This window comes from Peromyscus maniculatus, chromosome 2 (genome assembly GCF_049852395.1).
Source record: "Peromyscus maniculatus bairdii isolate BWxNUB_F1_BW_parent chromosome 2, HU_Pman_BW_mat_3.1, whole genome shotgun sequence".
NCBI classification, from domain to species: domain Eukaryota; kingdom Metazoa; phylum Chordata; class Mammalia; order Rodentia; family Cricetidae; genus Peromyscus; species Peromyscus maniculatus.
In genome coordinates, this window is record NC_134853.1 from 137,686,839 (window position 1) to 137,708,703 (window position 21,865).

General features: G+C 46.8%; 2 protein-coding genes and 1 long non-coding RNA gene across 11 annotated transcripts in view; 1 reads left to right on the forward strand and 2 right to left on the reverse strand.

Moving 5' to 3' along the window:
- The window catches only part of Cfap57 (cilia and flagella associated protein 57), a 72,699-nt gene extending 71,212 nt beyond the window's left edge, over nucleotides 1–1,487 (reverse strand). For 4 of the 9 annotated variants that reach the window (XR_013049302.1, XM_076564919.1, XM_076564920.1 and 1 more), the window contains exons 1-2: nucleotides 1,352–1,471; nucleotides 740–917 (exon numbers count right to left, since the gene is read on the reverse strand). Coding sequence is in view for 6 of the 9 variants with exons in the window: in XM_076564919.1 (XP_076421034.1) it covers nucleotides 740–896 (157 nt within the window). In the remaining 3 variants the exon portion in view is untranslated. Of the gene's footprint in view, nucleotides 1–739; nucleotides 918–1,351 lie in introns of those variants that run through there. The other 5 variants (XR_013049303.1, XM_042271758.2, XM_042271756.2 and 2 more) reach the window with 4 other exon arrangements.
- A 39-nt stretch (nucleotides 1,488–1,526) lies between these two features.
- Ebna1bp2 (EBNA1 binding protein 2) lies at nucleotides 1,527–6,888 on the forward strand. The gene is made up of 9 exons (XM_042271764.2): nucleotides 1,527–1,667; nucleotides 1,748–1,831; nucleotides 2,016–2,188; nucleotides 2,737–2,860; nucleotides 3,986–4,075; nucleotides 4,352–4,427; nucleotides 4,661–4,754; nucleotides 6,350–6,512; nucleotides 6,653–6,888. Exons 1-9 carry the CDS (start codon nucleotides 1,608–1,610, stop codon nucleotides 6,701–6,703), a joined length of 915 nt encoding a protein of 304 aa, XP_042127698.1. The 5' UTR covers nucleotides 1,527–1,607; the 3' UTR covers nucleotides 6,704–6,888.
- A 7,783-nt stretch (nucleotides 6,889–14,671) lies between these two features.
- On the reverse strand, nucleotides 14,672–19,149 carry LOC121827346 (uncharacterized). Its single transcript, XR_006069588.2, has 2 exons — nucleotides 18,515–19,149; nucleotides 14,672–15,183 (listed from the first exon to the last, which is right to left on the reverse strand). It is a non-coding gene; the product is annotated as an uncharacterized LOC121827346 (long non-coding RNA).
- Between the last annotated feature and the right edge of the window lie 2,716 nt (nucleotides 19,150–21,865).

Below are 21,865 nucleotides of genomic sequence, written 5' to 3' on the forward strand. Positions count from 1 at the left end.
AATAGTGAAAACAAAAGTATACTTTGTATACACAGTGTGGTAAATGCAAGACCCAATGTAGTACATGCGTGACCCAAGATGGGCTGGCCGGGGTGGTGGGTTGGTGGTGGGGTGTACTGAGAGGAAAGCAATGGAGAGATGCTGGAAATGGCTGATCCTGGGTGTCTGTGTGCACAGGTCTTCGTGTAACAGTAATTCATTAATGATTACATATATGTATTGTGGTCTTTCATATTTGCTTATGAATGAATAAATGAGTGGGGGAGATGTCATGAATATCATTGGCTGGCTGGACCAATGTAAACAAAAACAGGGGTCAGGTTCTAAGGAAGATAATTTGTGACTTAGGATAAGATTTCCAGTGCGTCCACCGTACAGGGACTCAATGAAGGTGCTGCGCTCTTGAAACTGTTAGACTCAAAAAGGGGTTCTGGTGAGGACAAACCCAGCTGCAGGAGACTACAAGAAAAACACTTTTTAAAGTAACTTCTGTGAAGTCACAGTGAAGAAATACTTTTAAAATCAGTGTTATTTTGCATGTCATTTTGACTACCTGTGTCAGGTTAACCCATTATTAAACAGTGCAAATTGACATTTATTTTGTCTCCATTTATAAAAACTACATGTATATCCCAGCTGTCAAAAAAAGACCTCCCTAATCGTCAAGACTGTGTGGTCCTGTGTAGCACATGCCTTTAATATTTGTGACAAGATGGGAAGGGTTTCTTTTTCTTTTTACCTGGAATGAATTTTTGCCATTTCTGATCCAGATTGTACTTCACACAGTGATTTCCTGAAGGAAATATAATGATCTGTTCATCGAAGAAGAAGATATTGTTGGCCACGTGGGCACGAAGACCAAAAACATGCAGCGCCTGAGCTACCACGGTGGACATGGTACCTGTCAGAGAATGCTGCTGAAGATGATCAGCAAGCAGGTGAGAGTGGAGAAGTGCATCGCATCTCCCCGCCCCGCCCCCGGCCCCGCCCGCCCCGGCCCCGCCCGCCCCCGGCCCCGCCCCGCCCCCGCCCCAGTCCTGAATTCCGCCTTTGGCCCGCCCCTCCCTGAGTCCGCCTCACCCCTCTATCGCCCCGCCCCCAGACTCCTCTCCTCGTTGCTCCGCCCCCAGACTCCTCTCCTCGTCGCCCCGCCCCCAGACTCCTCTCCTCGTTGCCCCACCCCCAGACTCTTCTCCTCGTCGCCCCGCCCCCAGATTCCTCTCCTCGTTGCCCCGCCCCCAGACTCCTCTCCTCGTCGCCCCGCCCCCGCGGCTCCTTCCACGCTTTGCCTTTCTCTCTTGTTTTCTCAACGACCCCAGGCTCTTCGAAGGACCCCAGAGAAACCTCTCACCTCTCTCTTCACGACTCTGTGTTACCAGACCACGCAGGGATCCGCAGGTACTCCTTCTAAAGATCCGGAGTAACTTAGGCACGCCCAAACGCCACAGCAGTTCCTATAGCAACGAGAAACCGGAAGTGCGGCTCTGCAACCGGAAGCGGAAGCCCGGGTCGAAAAGCCTGAAGCGAGTGGAGAAGTTGTTGGAGCTGGTGTGTCTTCAGGGCACGTGGAGTGACGGGCTCACCCCGCGGGAGTGGGAGACCGCGAGATGGATACCCCTCCGCTCTCAGACTCGGAGTCGGAAGAGTCCCTGGTCTCAGACCGGGAGGTAGGCGGCAGCGGGGCTCGCGGGGCAAGGCGTGGGACGGGAACTCTAGCTCTGTGGTCCTGACGCGCCCGGGTCTGTAGTTGCAGGATGCGTTTTCCCGCGGACTCCTGAAGCCAGGCCTCAATGTTGTTCTAGAGAGGCCGAAGAAGGCGGTGAATGATGTGGTGAGCTCGCTTGGGGGTCGGGGTCCTTGGAATGGGGTGTGCACAGCGCCGTGCTACTTGGGAGACAGATGTACCCTGTGCCTTGACCAGGCGGTCGGCTTCATGTGCTGGTGTTTGAGCTTAGCACTTTGGGCTTGAGAGAGACAAACTCCTGTTCTCATTGCACCCTGTCTGACTTACCTAGAATGGTCTGAAGCAGTGTCTGGCTGAATTCAAACGGGATCTGGAGTGGGTGGAAAGGCTCGATGTGACCCTGGGTCCAGTGCCGGATGTCAGTGAACCTCAGCCAACACCCCAGAACAAGGACCAGAAGAAAGGTGTTAATCCAGAAGACGACTTCCAGAGGGAAATGAGTTTGTATGTTGTGTTATGGGTCCTGTGATAGAGAATCACCGGAAGGGGAACGTAGTATGCCTGCACCCTCAGAGGTTCTGGGGTTAGCACGAACCTCAGAGTGGAGCTAGGGTTCCTCCTGCTTGAAAGACTAGCTCCTTGGCCATCATTTAACCAGAGCCCTGCTTGAGGGCTATTCCAAATAACTCATTTAAAGTTTGTGTGGGTGCATCCAGTCATTAGAACAGACTGCCTAGGGACGGGTTGTGAATGGACTTTCTGTAATGATTGGGAAAGAGTTCATAGTTTGTGTGTTAATGGTACCTTTAGTAAGCCCCTCGTTTTAAACACCTGATTGGCCTTTAGAAGTATTTCCCCCTTAAAAATGAGTGTCAAGTGAGATTTCTGTTACATATGAAATTAGTGGAGTTTTATCGAAGCTTTTGTTCGTTTTGTCTTGCTAGTGCCGGTGGGATGTCCATAGTCCCGAGACCGGTTAACTCCTGAGAGGCAATGAGAAATGGAGGCCTTTCTTCCTCCACCCCTCATTTCACTCTGTCCTGCAATTTCAGCTACCGCCAGGCCCAGGCCGCAGTGCTGGCCGTCCTACCCCGGCTCCATCAGCTCCAAGTCCCCACCAAGCGACCCACTGATTATTTTGCAGAAATGGCCAAGTCAGATCAGCAGATGCAAAAGGTAAGAGACAGGCAAGTTTTCCCTCTGGAAAGCCAAGTATGTCCATTCAGCTGGCTCATTTCCTGTGGTCTTTAAAAAGGATTTGTGCCGGCTGTAATCAGTATTTTAGATATGTAATTTATTTTACTTTATTTATTTATTTTTTTATGTGCAGAGGTGTCAGGGTGTCAGATTCTCTGTAACTGGAGTTACAGACAGTTGTGCTGCCAGGTGGAGGCTGGGAATTGAACCCAGGTCTTCTGGAAGAACAGCCCGTGCTCTTAACTGCTGAGCTAACTTTTCAGCCCCTGTAACCAGTACTTCTAAAGGAGAGTCTTTGCTGCAGAGGCACACCAGTTACTTAGATAAAATAGGGAGAGAAGAGCTGGAAGTAAAGAAGGCTTGAGTATTTCCTTCCTGGCAGGGTTAGTGGCATGGTATAGAGACACAATAGTCTTGTAGTTCTGGGCTCAGCATTGCCAACAAGAACACTGTTGCTTGTAGACAGGGTTTTCTTCTCTGGGCCTCTGTTTTCTAGAAAGTGAGGGGTTGATGTATGGCTCAGATAGAGTGTAATTTAGAGTTGGGAGACTTGGTCTTCATCTAGCTTTGGGAGGAAAAGACTTTGACATGGAATCCAGGATGTATTTAAATTGTTCGTTTGGTCTCAGTCTTCATCTTAAAGAATTCCAGGTGGCGCCCCAAGAAGCTAACCCAGAGACAAGCCCAGATAACACCTGACAATCATGCTGACGACTGCTTAGGCTTTCAGTAAAACGTGTGTGTTTGATGGCAGAGGCGAGGAATCAGTGTGCAGGATTGTGATTACATGTGTGGCCCGTTAGAAGAGGGCACTGAAGTTTAGCCTTAATCTGTAAATAGGGCGTGGGAGATACAGGTCTTGTCTGACAGGCAGGCAGCTTTGTGTAATAGAACAAGCATGCTTGAAGAGGCAGGGCCGCTTTTAAGCTCTGGCTGCACCCTGGCACTTTCGGTGCCTGAATAAAGGCTCAACTTTGGGGCTGTATTATCCACCTGTGGAAAACTAGGAAAGTACACACGCTGCACGGCTTTCAGAGTTAATGGACTACTGGAGCCTTGGTCTAGTGTGCTCCGTACAGTAGCTGACAACATCCTGTCTTTTAGATCCGACAGAAGCTGCAGACTAAACAGGCTGCCATGGAGAAATCTGAAAAGGCCAAGCAACTTCGAGCGCTTAGGAAGTATGGAAAGAAGGTGAGAAAGAACACCTGCACAGAATAGGACAAGGCAGGAATGCCAGGTCGGGTGGCTGTGGTGTGATCTGGTTCTGGCCCCCTGTGAGTTTGGTCCTTACTGGTTTGGGTCTTACTAGTGAAGTGGGTCTGCTGGTTTCCCTGAGCTCAGGTTCACTCAGCACCATGGGACACCATGGCCCACCCAACATAGTAGGCAGCAGCTGGTGCTCTGATTGGTAGTCTTTGGAGTTGTGGTTTGGGATGCATGCCTGACCACAAGGTGTCTGTCTCACAGGTGCAGACTGAGGTCCTTCAGAAGAGGCAGCGGGAGAAAGCACATATGATGAATGCCATCAAGAAATACCAGAAAGGTTAGTGTCTGCTAAAGGTAGGGGAGCCAGGGTATCAGGTACTTTAGAGCTAAAGGAATATAGTGTCATTTAGTGCTTTGCAGTCATCTTGCTTTTAATCTGCTGGGCTTAGGTCTGGGGAATGGTGTAGGGAATGAGGTGTGCTTCTTAAGGTGCATTTAGGGAATAGCAGCCATGTCTTGAACGGTCCTAGAAACACAGTGGTGCTGATGGAAATGCTTCTTCCTTCACAGGCTTCTCTGATAAGCTGGATTTCCTCGATGGGGATCAGAAGCCTGCCGAACGCGGTGCAAAGGCAAGAGCTAAGGGCCAGCAGATGAGTAAAGGGTAAGGGCTTCAAGGTTGGTTTGTCTTGTCATGGCTAACAGTCAGTGCGGTGAGGGGGCTCCCCAGGGAAGGCCTCCCGGATAGAGTACCGTTGCTCAAGGGGTAGAGACTTTGATGCCATGGGATGGACCTGTGGCCACAGGAATGTTTGAAGGGGGAAGTTGGTACTTGGATCATTTGAAAAGAGCATCAAATGACTGTGTTACTTCCTGACTCTCAGAATGATGGTGGGCAGTCCAGCCCGAGGACTCAGGTCCAGGTCCAGCCGCTCATTAGGAGGGAGGCTTCGAGTACCTCCTTCGTTGTTGCTTTATTTACTGTGAGGCAGTGGTGTGTGCCTCAGTGCTATGAAGATTGAAAGGGGGTTGGGGGCTCTCTGCCCCTTTTCAGTCTCACTTTCTGCACAGGTGGGCACACATTTTGAAATCCTAGCACAGTCTGGGGATGGCTTCCCGGTGGAGGACCGTCCCACCTGAGTCTAATGTGAAGGCCGTGAACATCTGAGCAGGAAAGTGGGAGAGAAGTGTTTGAGGAAGAAAGAACCAGCAGAGCCATAGAGAGGCATAGTGAGCCAGTGGGCTGTGTGTGAGGGGCAGCCTGTGCTTGCCCTCACCGGAAACACTGTGAGGCCAGCAGTTAGTTAGGGAGCCTTCGTCCTGTTGGGGACAGACACCGGTTGGCTCAGTTTTTTATGACCAGGTCATGTGCCCACTTTGAGAAGGTGACGGGTGTGTGTGTGTAAATAAACGGCAGCCAGGGAAGCGGAGGCTTGACTAGGTGACAGCACAGCAGCCCCGCCGGGCAAAGATAATGGCTCAAAAGTGCCGGGTGCAGGGAAGAAAAGTGGGGTGAGGGCTGATGAAGATGTCAGAAGAGCAGGGTGCTGGCCAGGTAGTGGAGACCCCAATCCTGGCATTTCCACAGGAGCTGGAAGAAGCCCAGGAGGGGAGGTGTGGTGGTTTGGCTAGGCTGAATTTGGCGTTTTTTTTGGGGGGGCGGGTTTTTTGAGACAGAGTTTCTCTGTGTAGTTTTGTTGCCTGTCCTGGAACTCACTCTGAAGACCAGGCAGGCCTCGGACTCACAGAGATCCACCTGACAAGTTTTAAAGTTTATTACATCTGAGTACTAACTGTCGATTTGTCCTCAAGAAGTAGAGACAGCTAGGGCTGAACTAGCAGGATTGCGTTCAGATGGATGCCAGCAGTGGAAGCAAGAGGCTGGATGGTGCTGATGGAGCCTTTTCTGGGTTCTCCTTCTCTGGAGTTACTTTTTTTTTTTGTTTTTTTTCGAGACAGGGTTTCTCTGCGTAGCTTTGCGCCTTTCCTGGAACCCACTTGGTAGCCCAGGCTGGCCTTGAACTCACAAAGATCCGCCTGGCTCTGCCTCCCGAGTGCTGGGATTAAAGGCGTGCGCCACCACCGCCCGGCTTGGAGTTACTTCTTAATAGATGAGTTTGCCTAGGTGGTTTGTAGAGTGAAAATGTAAGGCCAAGAAGAGACCTGGGACAGTGAGTGGTACCTAAGAACTTTGCAGAAATGAGCCTGCGCCTGTCATCAGGTTTACGGTGCAGTTATCTGTGGGCGCACCTTTTTCAGGCCCAATGCCAAACGACGGTACAAAAACCAGAAGTTTGGTTTTGGTGGAAAGAAGAAAGGCTCCAAGTGGAACACCCGTGAGAGCTACGACGACGTCTCCAGCTTCCGAGCCAAGGTGGCTCACGGCAAGGGCCCCAGGAAGCCTGGGAAGAAAGGGGCAAATGTAAGTGAGGGGTCCAGGTTGGGGCCAATTCAGTCTGTTTTCAACTCCAAATCTGTTCCTCTTGGTTCCTTTTCACCCTGACACAGAAGGCCAAGTACTGTGTGACTACCTATGATTTTTTTGTTTTGTTTTGTTTGCAGAAGCGACCAGGAAAACGAACAAGACAGAAAATGAAGAGTAGAACCCGCTGAACAGCATTGTTTTTTCTAAAGAACCAAGGAAAAGGGGAACGTACAGACTGCAGAACTCTCAGAGCTCTTGTCTTTCTTTTTGAAGAAAAGTTGTTTACTAAATTAAACTTATGAAAGATACTCTTGGGTCAAAAGCAGAGACTAAAAGAGTGAGAAGTTTGCATATTAAAGAATATTGCTGATTATTGGTGATGCCTTTCTTTGGTAGCTGCCCGTTGAACCTACACTTCTCACTTTTCCTCTCTTCCACGTGGTCTTGGCACAACCAGTCCCTGAGCTGTCAGAGCCAGCCCTGGAGAGGAAGGTCTACTGCGATCAGATGGCCTCTGGCATGGCCCCTGGCTTTTCCTCACCTTGCATTCTCCACTTTCCTCCTTTGGTCCTTTGTGGCAGCCAAGGTCTGCCATAAACGGACACTTGGTCTGTTTTAGAACATCACGTTATGTCCTGGGCCTGGTGTTCCCTGCTTTGTGCTTTTTTTTGTGTTCCATTTTTTTCAGTATCTTTTTTAAGAAAATAGGTAAACTTATATCTCCCATTTCTGAAACTGCCTTTAGTTTGACTTATGTGAAGTATTGCTTAAGATGGTGAGGGCCCTACCCCTTTGTCCTGGAGCCTCCTGTTGCCATGAGGAATGAGGGGCTCCTCCCATTCTCTCATCCTTCCCTCCCAGAGCTCCTCTGATATGGGAAGCCCATGTTTATTCTTTGATTAGGCTTCTTGGAAAGATTCGGGCTTCGCTTTTATTTATTTATTTGTTTATTTATTTTTGAGAGAGGGTCTCTACATAGTTCTGGCTGTCGGGCTTCGCTTTTATTTCATTCATTCATTCATTCATTCATTCATTTATTTTTGAGAAAGGGTCTCTACATAGTTCTGGCTGTACTGGAACTCGCTCTGTAGACTAGACTAGCCTCGAACTCACTGCCTCTGCCTCCTGAGTGCTGGAATTAAAGGCATGTGCCACCATGCTTGGCAGATTCAGGCTTTTCTCCCTGCCATCTTATCATCCTCGGAACTTCTGCTTTTCCACAGTTGCAGTGTCCAAAAGCTTCCGGGATGGGAATGGTAAGTTTGAGAATGTTTTCTACTGTTTCCTTCATCCTGCCTGAAACTGTCTCCTTCCTTGTACATTTGCTTCCCAGTTTTTGTTTTGAGACGAGACGGTCTCATGTAGCCCAAGCTGGCCTCAAACTGATCCTGATGGGATCACAGGCATGTGCCACCCCCCCACTCCCCCCCCCCCAACCCCCCGTGCTCAAATTTGTTACTTTAATATTTATGGCTGTAGTGTATGTGTGTACAGTGTTCGATGAAGTTAAGGTAATTAATGTTTTTGTCTTATTCATACTGCTTTGTGTCCAGAGATTCCTACTAGTTCCTAAAATTACATGACTGTGGATTAGTCAGCCCCACTGTGCTGCATATACTTGAGTTTACTATCTTTATAGCCCTCTCCATCCTGTCTCTCTTTCACATGCAAAACATTGCCCACCTCTCAAGTTAGAATCCTAATACTGTCCATTCTATATCCAGTAGTCCTTAAGTAGTCCCTTGTTTAGGATTACTCTGCTGGGGTTGTGTAGTAATCTACCTTGTTGTTCTATTAGAATATCTGAGTTGAAGTACTTTATAAAGAAGGAGTTTATTTAGCTCAGCTTTGGAGGCAATTACATCTGCTCAAACTGATGAGGGCCACATGGCCTGATGGTATCATGATGACGGGAGATTTTACAGGAAGACAGGTAGTGGAGCCAGCATTATTGTTCTTTAACTGGCTTTTGTAAGAACTATGTGACAAGGAGGAGGAGGACTCCAGGGGCCATCCATCCAACTACACAGCAAGCCACAGAGTAAGAGTAAGATTTACAGAAATAAGGGGAAAGCCCAGAGGCAAAAGATAGACAGGATAATTAAAGTTAAAGCTGGCTAGAAACAAGCCAAGCTGAGTGGCATTTATAATTAAGAATAAGCCTCCATGTGTGATTTATTTGGGAACTGAGTCGTGGGCCCCCCCAAAAGAGCAGAAACAACATTTTGGCATCCAATGAGGGGCTCAAATTTTCATAGTGCCTGAAAAAGCTTTAAGAAAAAAATAAAGGGAGGAGAAAGAGAAGTAGCCAGAGAAGGAGGAAGTCTGAAGGGGCCAGCCACCAGCTATACAGCAAGCCACAAAGTAAGAGAACAGGAAAAAGACCCAGAGGCAAAAGGTAGATGGAATAAGTTAAGGAAAGCTGACAAGAAACAAGCCAAGCTAAGGCTGAGCATTTATAATTAAATATAAGCCTCTGTGTGTATTTATTTGGTAGCTAGGTGGCGGGCCTCCCAGTGAGCAAAACAACCAACAACAATGTGTACCAATTCCACCAATGTCAGTGCCCCTAGGACCTGATACTTTACTCTAGGACTCTTAAAGGACTTGCCACCTCATCATTCCATCATGGAGAGGACCATGTGCCTTTAGCACATGAGCCCTTGGGGGCAGATGGTGTCCAGACACGGCAGGCAGCTTTTCCTAATATCTGATGAGCTGGTCTGAGTTGGAGATGCTGAGATGCTCCTGAGAAGCTTCCACAGATGTGGCATGTGGGTGCTCAGGCCCCTTCGGATGCTGGTCCTCACTCCGTGTTAAGAGGGGAGTAACCAGCTTGTCTGCCCTCTCTCTGGTTCTGAAACTGCTTTGTTTTTAAGGAAACTGAAAACTAGAACCACATGTATTATTAAGCAGAAACTTTTCATGTTTTCTTATGGCATCGTGGTGCACATGTGGGATAGTTCTGGTTTTACATGCTAGTGAATTTCTAGAACCAAGTAAGTAGTTTTGGTGAGCTCATTTCAGCTAAAAATTCTGATCACACAGGTGTGTTGTCAGAAGACCCGAGTTGACAAAACTGATGAAGTCTAGTAGTAGTTTATCACCTAGTTATTCTGGTTATTCTAGAGCCGCAGAAGCAGAAGCTTGGAGTTCTGTGTGGAGCATACTGAAATTTAGGAAAAAAGTTTGCAGTGATGATTTATGGATGCTGCACCCTTTTAAAAGGTTTAGAAATGATTAAATCCTTTTTTATTGAGCAAAGGCAGCCGAGTCCATTGTACTAGTTCAGTATCTTCTATAGGACTGTTATCATTTCCTCTATCATCCCAGCCCTCAGAATAAAGCAATTAGTGTGCACAGTAGTATCCATATCACTTGAAGTGTGAATATTGTCATATGCATTGAAAGTGAAGTAGTTCCCAAGGCAGAGTATTTGTACTTTGTGCTCTGCACAATTGCAGTGTGGATGAATTTCACTTATCAACATGTTAAATAGCAGCTGGTTGATAATGTTTCCCATTTTCATCACTTAAGTGTTGCTGGGAGTGGTTTTGTAAAGTAGAAATCGCTTGTCAGTTCTTCAGTCCACAGGGTCACTACCTAAAAGACTCGTAGCTTGGTGATCGATCTGTGTCTGTTACTCATTTTAAAAAAGCACATGAACAGCACAGTGTGTGGATCTGTTGCCTTCTGGTCCCTGGTCATAAACTCACATGTAATTTGAGTCTTTAGGAGAACTGACCTGCAAAGACAAATGTGCGCACAGAAATGAAATGCCAAGACTGGTATACCGCTCAGAAAGCAGCAGTGTCACAGTAGAAATAGCTGATGTGGGATGTCATTGCTAGACGTTCTAGTTGGGAGACATCCACCCAGAGAAACGTGGTAGAGAACTTCATGACACGAGCATGATGATGCTCCAAAGAAAGTAACAGTGGCAACAGACTTAAGACCCTCCGAGAGTTCACGACGTCGAAACCATGGTTAAGATGTCAGAAGGGAATCCAGAATGGGAGGGAGAAAGACAATTTGCCAAGGCAGAGAAAAGCAGCGTTGGGCCATGAGATGGCTTAGTGGTTAAAGGTGCTTGCTGCCAAGCCTGATGTCTTAGATTTATTCCCAGGGACCCACATGGCAGAAGGGTAGAATAACTCCTTCAGGTTGTCCTCTGACCTCCATATGTGTGGACACACATACACAATACAAAATGTAATTTCGAAAAGAGATGCTTCATGGTAGAGTGCATGCTTATCACCTGCTGGGTCCTGAGTTGAGTTCAAACCGGAAAGCTTACTCAGTGTCACAAACTGTAGTAAGACAGATACCTTTTCTCTTTACGAAGATGAACATTTGGATCATAGTGTGCTGTTTTTAATTACAGCCTACTAAATATTAATTTTACAAAATTTTTCCTGCATCTAACAGTCAGTGTTAAAAAAAAATAACTTAGCTGATTTTGTAATGGGTCACAGAATAATTGTAATTACTTTCCCAAGGATTACAATCATTTCATTATTTTAGCCACTACTGTACAAAATGAAGACTATATTTTAGGTGATTTGGGGAAAGGTAAAAGCAGAAATATGGTGACTCTATGGGAAGGAACAGATCTACAGGAACACAATGATCACATTTAGAGGCTAACCTTAGGATAAAAATTCTCAGTGGGCTGGAGAGATGCTTAGCAGTTAAGAGCACTGGCTGCTCCTCCAGAGGACCTGGGTTCGATTCCCAGCACCCACATGGAGGCTCATAACTTTAGTTCCAGGCATCTGATGTCTTCTGGCCTCTGCAGGTACCAGGCACACACACACGGTGCACATAACATACATGAAATCAAAACACCTATACACATAATCTAAAAAGTCAGACTCAGTTTATATCATAAATTGATTCACCTCCACACCTCAACTCCACTATTTAGGCACTGAAGTGATTGGAATGCTTTGCAAATTGAAGACTGAATGCCCAACAGGACCTTGCAGTGTTTTTAATTCAAGATATTAAGTAGAAGTCATTGGCTGTGGGTCTCTGCATCTGCCTCCGTCAGTCACTGGAGAAAAGCTCTGTGATGACAGTTAGGGTATTCACTGGTCTGATCACTGGGGCAAGCCAGTTCAGTTCAGGCCCTCTCTCCACTATTTCTAGTAGTTTAAGCTGGGGTCATCCTTGGGGATTCCTGGCAACTTCCCTAGCACCGGGTTCTAATCATGGTATCTTTCTCATTGCTTTCCCACTCCATCCCTGTTCTAGCTCGGCCATCCCCTTCTCTTATGTTCTTATCCCCTATCCCCTACCCTCCATTGCCCACCCCTTACCCTCATTTTGCTCATGTTGATCTCATCTATTTCCCCTTCCCAGGGCGATCCATGCATCTCTCTTTGGGTCTTCCTTGTTAGCTAGCCTCTCTGGATTTGTGGGTTGTAGTCTGATTGTCCTTTGCTTTACTTCTAGTATCCACTTAAGAGTGGGTACATTACTATGTTTATCCTTCTGAGTCTGGGTTACCTCACTCAGAGTATTTTCTAGTTCCATCCATTTGCTTGCAAATTTCAAGATGCAGAGATCCACAGCCAAACACCAGGCAGAGAGCTCCAGGAGCCCAATCAGAGAGAGAAGAGGGATTCTATGAGCAAGTGCATCAGGATCATAATGGGGAAACCTGCAAAGACGACCAAACCAAACTAGTGGGAGCTCATGAAATGGCTGTGGAGCCTGCATGGGACTGGACTAGGCTCTCTGCATGGTGAGACAATTGTGCAGCTTGATTTGCTTGGGGGGACCCCTGTGGTAGAATCAGAATCCATCCCTGGTGCATAAGGGGGCTTTTTGGAGCCCACTACTTATGATGGGACACCTCGTGCAGCCTTGAAGCAGGGGGAAGGGCTTGGACTTGCCTCTACTGGGTGTGCCTCCCCTGGGAGGCCTTGCCTTCTTGTAGGAGGGAATGGGGGTGTCAGTTGCGGGGGGGCGGCAGGTGAGGGAAGAGGGGGATCTCTGATTGATGTGTAAAATGAAAAAAATTTTTTCTTATAAAAAAAGAAGTCATTGGACCTGAAATGTGTACATGTGAACTGACTTTCCAAATCAAATTATACCTGGCCATGGCCTGCCTTGCTACTGTCCATGTTGGTGTTGACATGCTGTTGACATGTTGACATATGAGTATGGTGTTGCTCTGGATGATGGTGGCTTTGATGATACCAGGAGGGTAAAGCCTCTTTTGGCCCAACAAAAAAAGGACACAGAAAACAAGTAGAGTGGATGCTTGGATTTTGTTTCTGCTGAAACTGCAAACAAAAGGAAGATGAGCCTCTTCCTTCCCAACCTGAGAACAATGTACAGTATTTCCTGTGTGATTCAGGTGACAGAAGCATGGCTCTGTGTAGCAGCTAGAAAGATCTTGGACACCATGCTGGATTCCATGGTGTGTACCAGTCTGCAGTTGTTCACATAGGGGCCTCTGTGGTACAGAATAAGGCTGACCCTTAATCAAACCATGTATGTTCGCGAGTCCATGTCCTGTATTCTCAGAACAATTAAGATCCAAGGATGAGATCTGCCTATTAGTGTGTTAGTTACTTGTCTCATTGCTGTGATTAAAAAAAAGAAAAAGAAAATTTAAAAGCCTTGACAGAAGCAACTTAAGAGTTTAATTTTGGCTGATAGTTCAAGGATACAGCTTGTCATGGCAGGGAAATCATAGCACCAGGAGCCCGAGGCAGCTGGTCACATTAGAAACACAGTTAGGAAGCAGGGTGATGAATGCTGGTGTGCAGCTGGTTTCTCCTTTTGGGAAGGGTGCTGCCCACATCAGCGTGCATCTTCCCATTACTACCAAGTTAAGGTACTATTCACAGCTAACTAGACAGTCTCGCACAGGCATGTGCAGAGGCTAGCCTAATCTAGATAACCCCCACAGTCATGCCAGATGAGGTCAGAGTCTGTCGAGCGGACAGTATTCACAGCAAGGTGAGAAAAGCTTTCAGAAGCATTTTTTGAGGTTCTGGAAGAGATCATTGACTGTTTCTTCTTTTCAGTCAAGTCAAAGGAAAGTGACTAAGACAAGTATATTCCAAAGTTCAGTAATTTTCACCTTTCTCCAAGCTTTGCATGTAGTTCTGTAGTTAAAAATGTAAAACTATTTGTCTTGTAATTCAGATTTACAATATCACATAGGAAGAATCTGAAAATATTGATGGTGTTTTACTCTACTTTTGGATGCATTTATCATGGGGGTGGGAGTATCATCAGAATTTTATATATATATATATATATACATATATATATATATATATTTTTTTTTTTACAGTGAGGACAAAGTTATTTGAATTACTGTGCTGTCCCATAGATGATCTTTTTCTCTTGGAGAAGCAAACAGACAGGCAAAAGGGAATCATATTTTTCCATACAAATTTGTTTGCTGATACTAAAAAAAAAAAACCCAAAACCAATAGCCTTTTGGTGCTCTGAAAAATCTAATGTCTTCATCCTAAAAGGTCGCCATTTCTTGTAGTTGAAGTTTCTCTGGTTCTGCCTGGGCCCCTGCAGTTCCATAGCCCCTCAGACCCACGTAAACACACAGAGGCTTATATGAATTAAAACTGCTCAGCCATTAGCTCAGGCCTACCACTGACTAGCTCTTATACTTAAACCCAGCCCATTTCTGTTAATCTGTATGTCACCATGTTTTCCGTGTATGCCTGTTGCAAGCTGCTCCCTGGATGGCGGGCTGGCGTCTCCTGACTCAGCCTTTCTCTTCCCAGCATTCCTTTAGTCTGCTCGCCCCGCCTATGCTTCCTGCCTGGCTACTAGCCAATCAGTGCTTTATTAAACCAGTGTACAACAGCATTATCCCACAGCAATTTCTTCTAGGTTCATCAGAGCAGCAGAACTTTGTCGCTCAGCATTTCATGGAACTAAGGCATTTCCAAACATCAGGACCACCCTGTCCTATTCTTCCGATTGTCTACATTGAAAGCCACACCCGTTGACACCTTCCTCCTGCTGCTGTCTACTAGAAAGCAAGCTCCAGGAGATGAGCTGCATCTCCATCCTAGGGCATCCAACACACACTCGGTGTTTGACATGTTTGGTGAATGGAATTGTTGAAGGAGTCACACAGAAAGCTGACACAAATATTACAGAAATGATACTGTGGCAATAAACATAATCAATATATTTTAAGCGAATATAAGGGAACATGCTGAGATGCCCACTCAGCATGGCTTCCCATGTCCCCATATTGAAGTTGGGGATATTCTTCCTGAATAGGGTGAAGGGTTCCCACCCAAGTCGAGGCTTCTCAAGCTTCTTCTGTCCCCAACCATCATTCTGAAACCAGCTAAGACACATCTTACATGTCCACAGCACCTGGATCTAATGTTTTGGGGAGTATAATTTCTTAGATTGTCTCCAGTGTCCCTTGATGACATTGTCCCCAGGTTTATAATGAGCAGGCACGGACTACTTCAGACCTCTTTCAACTTGGACAAACAGTCTATTATCTGCAGAATCCAAAAGGGTCTCAAGCAAGGCTGGCCCAGCAGCCAGCCACAGTGGTCCTTCCTGTCACGTGAGATGAGCTTGCCACAGTTGTCTAGGAAGGTGAAGGATGTGACATGTCCATGTGTATTCTTTCCACCCAGGGAGCCAGGGTTTTACTCTTGAAGAGAAAGGAGAAATGCTGTGTTAAATTACTTGTACTCTACTATTTTTCTAAGTTGCCTGACTGCTTAACTTAGATTTCTATCCACCCTCATCCCACATACAATCTTCCTTCCTCCACAGCCCTTCTTGTTAGTTATGGAGATTTGATCATTGACCAAACTCCACTCAGGCTATCCTGAACTCTTTGAACTAGGCCATACTTTGGATTTTAGTGTTCATCTCTGCCATGTCTAAGACTGGCAAAAATCCCATTAAGTCACTTACTCCTTGCTTATTGTAAAACCTGGACTTACTCAGCCTTTTATCATCATATCTTAATGCAGTAGCCTTATCTCAGAGCCTGTACCCAGGATGAGCTGTGCAACAGATGAGAAGGCCAGATCCTGGGCTTGCTGGCAGTTGTGAGAACTGGAGAAACGTACGTAGCCTTGTGGCTCTCAGGTTAGAACTTGACTCCTTGCCTCCTGGAAGACTTAGACAAGGTATCCATTCTACACCTATTGAGTGACACATGACTGATTATGGTGCTGGGCATTAAGAGACAAAGTTCAATAGGACACAGGACCCAGAAGTCTAGAACAGCACTGTTCAGTACAGTGATTGCTGGGCATGTGACTCCTTGAATTTCAAGATGAAACACAATTAAAAAATGCAGTGTCTGGGTGGGGAGACAGCTCAGCAGGCAGTGCTTACTCCGCAAGCACGAGGACCTGAGTTTGACCACCAGAGCCCACATTTTAAGAGCCAGGCATGGGTATAGTATACACTTGTAATACCGGTGCTTGGGAGATGGGGATGGGCGTATCCCTGGGATTTGCTAGGCAGCCAATCTAGCTCACTTCGTGAGCTCCAGGTCAACGAGAGACCCTGTTCCCCCCAAAAGATGGACAGAGCCTGAAGAATGATACTCAAGGGTGTCCTGTGCCTTTCACATGAATGTACACATACATATACCTCATATATAAATTTGCGCTCTCTCTCTCTCGCTCTCTCTCTCTCTCTCTCTCTCTCTCTCTCTCTCTCTCTCTCTCTCTCTCTCTCTCTCTCTCTCTCATTCTCTCTTCCTCTCTTTTTCTCCAGTTCTTAGTCACACCAGCCATGTTCCAAGTGTTCACTAATCACATGTAGCTAATGGCTACAACACAGATATAGAACATTGTCACCATCAAGGAATGTTCTCTTGGGTCAGAGTTTTTGACCAAGTTATTTGAGCACAAAACACATATCTGTAATATCTCTAATATGCCCAGCACTGTGGGAAGCTGTGCTTGGCTGTTTGCCGGCTGACCCACATCTGTAGGACCCTTTCGTTAATGTCATTACATAAACTTGTACATCATCCAGACATGCTGATGACATCACACCTGCCTGGGCTATGACAGCACCTTGTCATTGTGAGAATACCTGATTTCTCACAGTGTCCCTGGGTGAACAGGAAAATGGCCTTCATTTTTTAATGACACCACTTTGTTAGTTTGGGGGCATCTAACAAGAATGTTGGTGCCCTGAACACTGAGTTTCTTCAGCTTGGGTCCACTAGGCTTGGGTCCAGACAGCTTCAGTGCTGAGCCGGGAGGAAGCTCAGAGAGACAGAGTGGTCAAAACTGGAGTGATGGCCCAGGGGTTGAGAGCATGACTTATTCTTGTAGAAGAACTGAGTTCAGTTCCCAGTGTCCACACGGCAGCTCCCAACTGTCTATAACTCCGATTCCAGAGGAACAGATACATTCTTCTGACCTCTGTGAGCATCAGGCACACATGTGGTACACATACACACATTGCAGACAAAACACACATTGCAGGCAAAACACATGTATCAAATAAATCTTTAACCAACCACAAAATTTAAAAGAGAAAGTGCTCAGAGACTCTGAAGCTCCTCTATCTCCCCCGAGCTCTACATTTCTGTTTCCCAGGTCCCCTGATAAAGACTCAGCTAGCTAAGAGCCTAGTGACACTATGTGACTGGCTTTTGCTTACCCAGAGCCCTTCCAGGCCACGAGTGCATTTTACAGTCCTTTATTCCTTAGGATTCATTCTTGTCTGGACACTGAATACGGTGACACTCCTAGTGTCCTCAGTGGGCTGATTTCTCTAGAAATTTCTGGGTTCCTGCTTAGTTAGGATCAGATGCCAAGACCCAGCCAACAAGCAAATCAACTAGAAGATGTAAGATAAAGTAACAAGCCTTTGGTATTAGGAACGAATTGTACTATCCAGGTATTAACCTGAGAATGAACGCATGGGTCTATATGTGTGTCCCCTTCTGGTACCCTGTTATATACCACTTGTCTGTGGTGGCACCAGTATGACATCATAATTATTATAGTATTTAAATTACAGCTTGGGAGATTATGTTGTATCTGGTGGGGAAGAGTTTTTTTTTTTCTCAAGAATTTTGACTATTTTTTAATACTTTGTATTTCTGTTTAAATTATAATGAATTTTTCCAGCTTTGCTAAGATCTGTTGGGACTGTTGGGGTCCTCATTCAGGAATTGTGGCACATGCCTGTAGTCCTAGCACTTGGGAGGTAGAAGTGAGTGGATCAGAAGTTCAAGGTTATCCTTGGTTACATAGTGAGTTCAAGGGGAGCCTAGGATAACTGTATGAGACCCTGTAGGTAGGACAGGACCCAGTACCTGCCTCTAGACTTTACCGCCGATCCCTCTTTGGGATAGAGGCAGCTGATAGGTGCTACTCTCAGAACCTTGATTTCATCACAATGGGGGGCCCTCCCTTTGTGGCAGGAGCTATTTCCTGAGGGCAGGTGGTCTCTGGTCTGATTCTGAAGTCCAGGATGAGGGAAAATGGACTATCAGACTCTGAGAGGAATTAGACCAAACTAGAACAAAATGGGAGTCCCCATCCATCTATGCCAGGAGCTCGAACCCCTTAGTCCAGGGTAAATCAGGATTTGCCCTTCTATATTTCCCTTCCTCTCTATGCTCTACCCCGACTCTGCTCCTGCCGTTTGAACTCTGGTTAAAGCCCAACTTTGCTGGAAATGCAGCTGATTGAAGGCAGCTGAGCAGGCAGGATAAACGAAGAACAGAGTTTCTGGGAAAAGGAAACCCTTAGAGCAGTGGTTCTCAACCTTCCTAATGCCGAGACCCTTTAATACAGTTCCTCATGTTGTGGTGACCCCTATCCATAAAGTTATTTCATTGCTACATCCTAACTGTAGTTTTGCTACTGTTATGAATCATAATGTAAATATCTGACATACACCCTCCAAAGGGGTAACAACCCACAGGTTGAGAAACAACACATTAGAGACACAGTAGTTAAGGACCAGAGCCTGGCCGTAGAGGTACCATGACTAACCAGGGAGGTGCTCCATATTGGCTCTGGGGTCCTGCATTCCTTGTCTACAAGGTCAAGCTTCCAGGTGCCCACAGTCCTGGTCCTTCCGAATGGCAGCCGCAGGAGGGAAGCCTCTCCCCAAGAGGAGCTGGGTGGCTCACCTGAGGTGGTTGGGGGCGGGTGGGTGGGTCGAAGGTGGGGACTAGAGAGAAGGGAACTATTCAGTAGGGCTGTTGGGGGGAGTAGGGACGAGGATAGAGGAGTAACAGGAGAGGGGAGGGAGGTGGACAGTGCGCTTGGCTGAGAGTCTGGAGGTGCTGGGCATAGAGATCCTTAAGGTGGGGTAGTAGGAAGGGGCTGCGAGAGGAGGGAAAGAGGTAGGGCAGAAAACGGAGAGGGGCGGGTCTTGTTGGAGCGCAGGCTGAAGGCTGGAAGACTGGGTGGTCAGGAGAGGAAGGCGGCCTTGACAGTGACGAGAGGACTGAGAACCGGATGAAGAGTGCGGCTGGAGCTGAGACGCGAACGAACGAGGGAACTTCCTGGTCATCTTTTCATAAGAGCCCCGCAGCGTCTCACTTCGGCACAGCCAGTGTCTGAGCCAGTGTCACACCTGCCCTGGCATTTGTTTGGCGCATCACCTGACGCATCATCCATTGTGAGCTTACCCCCCGCCCCTTGGAGGCAGTGAGTAGGTTCTGCCAGCCGGGGAGTTGGCCCCGTTGCCTAGATCTCAGGGATGGTGTGAAATAGCAAAGAGAAGAAACGGGGCTGTCACCTTAGTCCCTTCCTGTTCTCCAAATAACACCCATTTTTGCCCCTAGTAGGTGAAGCTTGGCCAAAGGGATAGGACGGAGCCAAGGGCTAGAGGCTGGCAGCAGCAATCCTCCTGAGGGTAGACTTGAGAAAATGGGAAAAGCTGAAATCGTCAGCTTCATCCAACCTAGACTCACCTGAGAAGAGTCTTAATGAGGGGCTGTCTATATTCAGTTGGCCTGTGGGTGTCCTTGTGGGGATTGGTCTTAACTGATGTGGGAAGACCCACCCCACTCTGGGCGGCACCATAGTCTAAGCACGGGGTCCTGGACACTGTGAGAGCGAAGAAATAAAGCTGAGTGCAAGTAGGCACCGCGGAGCCATCTCTCCAGCCAGCTCTGTTGTCTAACTCCTAACTGGAATCACAAACCCAAGGAGCAAGTCGGTAGGATGACTGCTGCCTCCTGAGCATGCCATGACTGCATCTGCACTTTCTCACTAATTGAGATGTCTACTCCATGTCGATGATCAAGGGCTTTCCCATACTCTCTTGTTTCACGTGGCAACCCTCTTAACTTCCCATGCCTGATTTCTTTGTTCACCAAGCAAATCCCAAGCTCCTTTGGTCTCCTGAATGCACCTCTACAATACTCAGAATTTCCGTCCTTGGCCTGGCCCCATTCCTTCCCATCTTCATAACATTCAGCTGTGTGCTTAAGCTGTCCAGCCGTGTGACAAGCAGTCTTGGCTCTGTGTTCTCACTTACTGTCCTTGCCTCTCCTGGATTAAACTACAACCTGGATGTTCCTGAAGGGGGCACTGCTCCCCTTGCATTTGTTAGTACCTCCAGCGGGGATTCAGGGTAATGCTTCGGTGGGGGTGGGGGTGGGGGCGGGGTGGGAGCGGGAAGGTGTGATCTGTAGTTTTGACATGGATCTTCCAGCACCATTAAAGCTACAATCTCTGCCTTCCCAGTGGAAAACCAAACCTCTTGGTTTTCCAGTACCCACCACCTTTTGCTTTGCGCTGTCCTGATCTGGTCTGCTGCATCCTTTTTCTATGAAAATTGTAACGCTTTCTCAGTTTTATTCTTGCTGTTTCTTTAATGCCCATGTAGATGGTCCTTTCTCAGGCTCTGGCCTCTCCTTTCTGCGATTTCTTTAAAGATAATTTATTATTTTATGTGTATGAGTGTTTTGCTGGTGTGTATGTGTGTGCACCATGTTCATGTATGGTGGTCCTTGGAGGTCAGAGATGGTGTCAGATCCCCTCAAGTGGTGTTTGTTACAGATGGTTTTGAGCCACCATGTGGGTGCTGAGAACCTAACCCAGGTCCTCTGCAAGAGCAAGCAGTAAGTGCTCTTGATACTGAACCATCTCTCCAGCCTGATCTGGGACCCCCTTTTGAAGCCCTGCCAAAATGTAGTCTCCGTACTTCGCAGGTCTGAATCTCTCCCCTGTGTTCACGTTGCAGCTGGGCTCCATTGTCTTCTTTGTTTTGTTACAGGATTTCTGAATATAACTTGTTTTCTTTCTCCCTGATTTCTCTGAAGACACTTCTATTGGATAGGTTCTGTACATCTGCCAAGAGGGAGCTTGGTACCTCACGCTGCTGAAAAGATTCTATGTTCTCTTTGGCTCATCTATATAGGTTGGCATGTTTTTCTTTCTTCTTATTTATTTATTCATTTATTTATTTATTTATTTATTTATTTATTTATTTATTTATTTATTGAGACGTAGTCTCATTTGTCCCAGGCTGACCTTGAAATTGCTATGCAGTGTCAAAGAACAATCTTGAATTTCTGGTCTTCCTACCTCTGCCCCTCAAGTTCTGCCTGCAGCAGGATTATAGGCATGGATCACCATGCCTAGCTTGGTGTTCTATTGCTATGATGGCTCAGCCCTTAAGAACACTGGCTGTTCTTCCAGAGGTCCTGAGTTCAATTCCCAAGCAACCACATGGTGGCTCACAACCATCTGTAATGAGATCTAGCGCCCTCTTCTGGCCTGCAGGCATACATGCAATAAATTGATAAATCTTAAAAAGAAAAAAGACTCCATGACCAAGGCAACTTAAGAAGAAAACATTTAATTAGGGGCATGCTGACAGCTTCAGAGCATTAGTCTGTTATCATCATGGTGGTAAGCATGGCAGCAGGCAGGCATAGTGCTCGAGAAATAACTGAGAGCTACATCCTGATGTGCAGGCAGCGGGTGGGTGGAGGGGCTGGGCCTGATGTGGGCTTTTGAAACCTCAAAGCCCACCCCTAGTGAACACTTCCTCCAACAAGGCCACACCTCCTAATCCATCTCAAACAGTTCTACTGGAGACCAAGCATTCAAACACGAGCCTATGGGGGCCGGTCTCATTTCTCATTCAAACCACCACATTTGGAATGTTAGTTTTCAGTTGACAGGGTCTAAGCTGGGGCTGGAAAGGTGGCTCAGTGGTTCAAGCACTGGCTTCTCTTCCAGAGAACCTGGGCTCAATTCCCAGCACCCATATCGCAGATTACAACTGTACCTGTAGTTCTAGGGGATATACTTTCTTCCGGCCTCTGTGAGTACTAGGAATGCACACAGTGCAAAAACATACATGCAGGCAAAATATCCATA

Bases quoted from the DNA above. Each gene is read 5' to 3' on its own strand.
- Ebna1bp2 (XM_042271764.2), top strand. From the start codon at position 1,608: ATGGATACCCCTCCGCTCTCAGACTCGGAGTCGGAAGAGTCCCTGGTC. The intron at 4,428-4,660 runs GTTAGTGTCTGC...CTTCCTTCACAG, and splicing joins CATCAAGAAATACCAGAAAG to GCTTCTCTGATAAGCTGGAT. The intron at 6,513-6,652 runs GTAAGTGAGGGG...TTTTGTTTGCAG, and splicing joins CTGGGAAGAAAGGGGCAAAT to AAGCGACCAGGAAAACGAAC.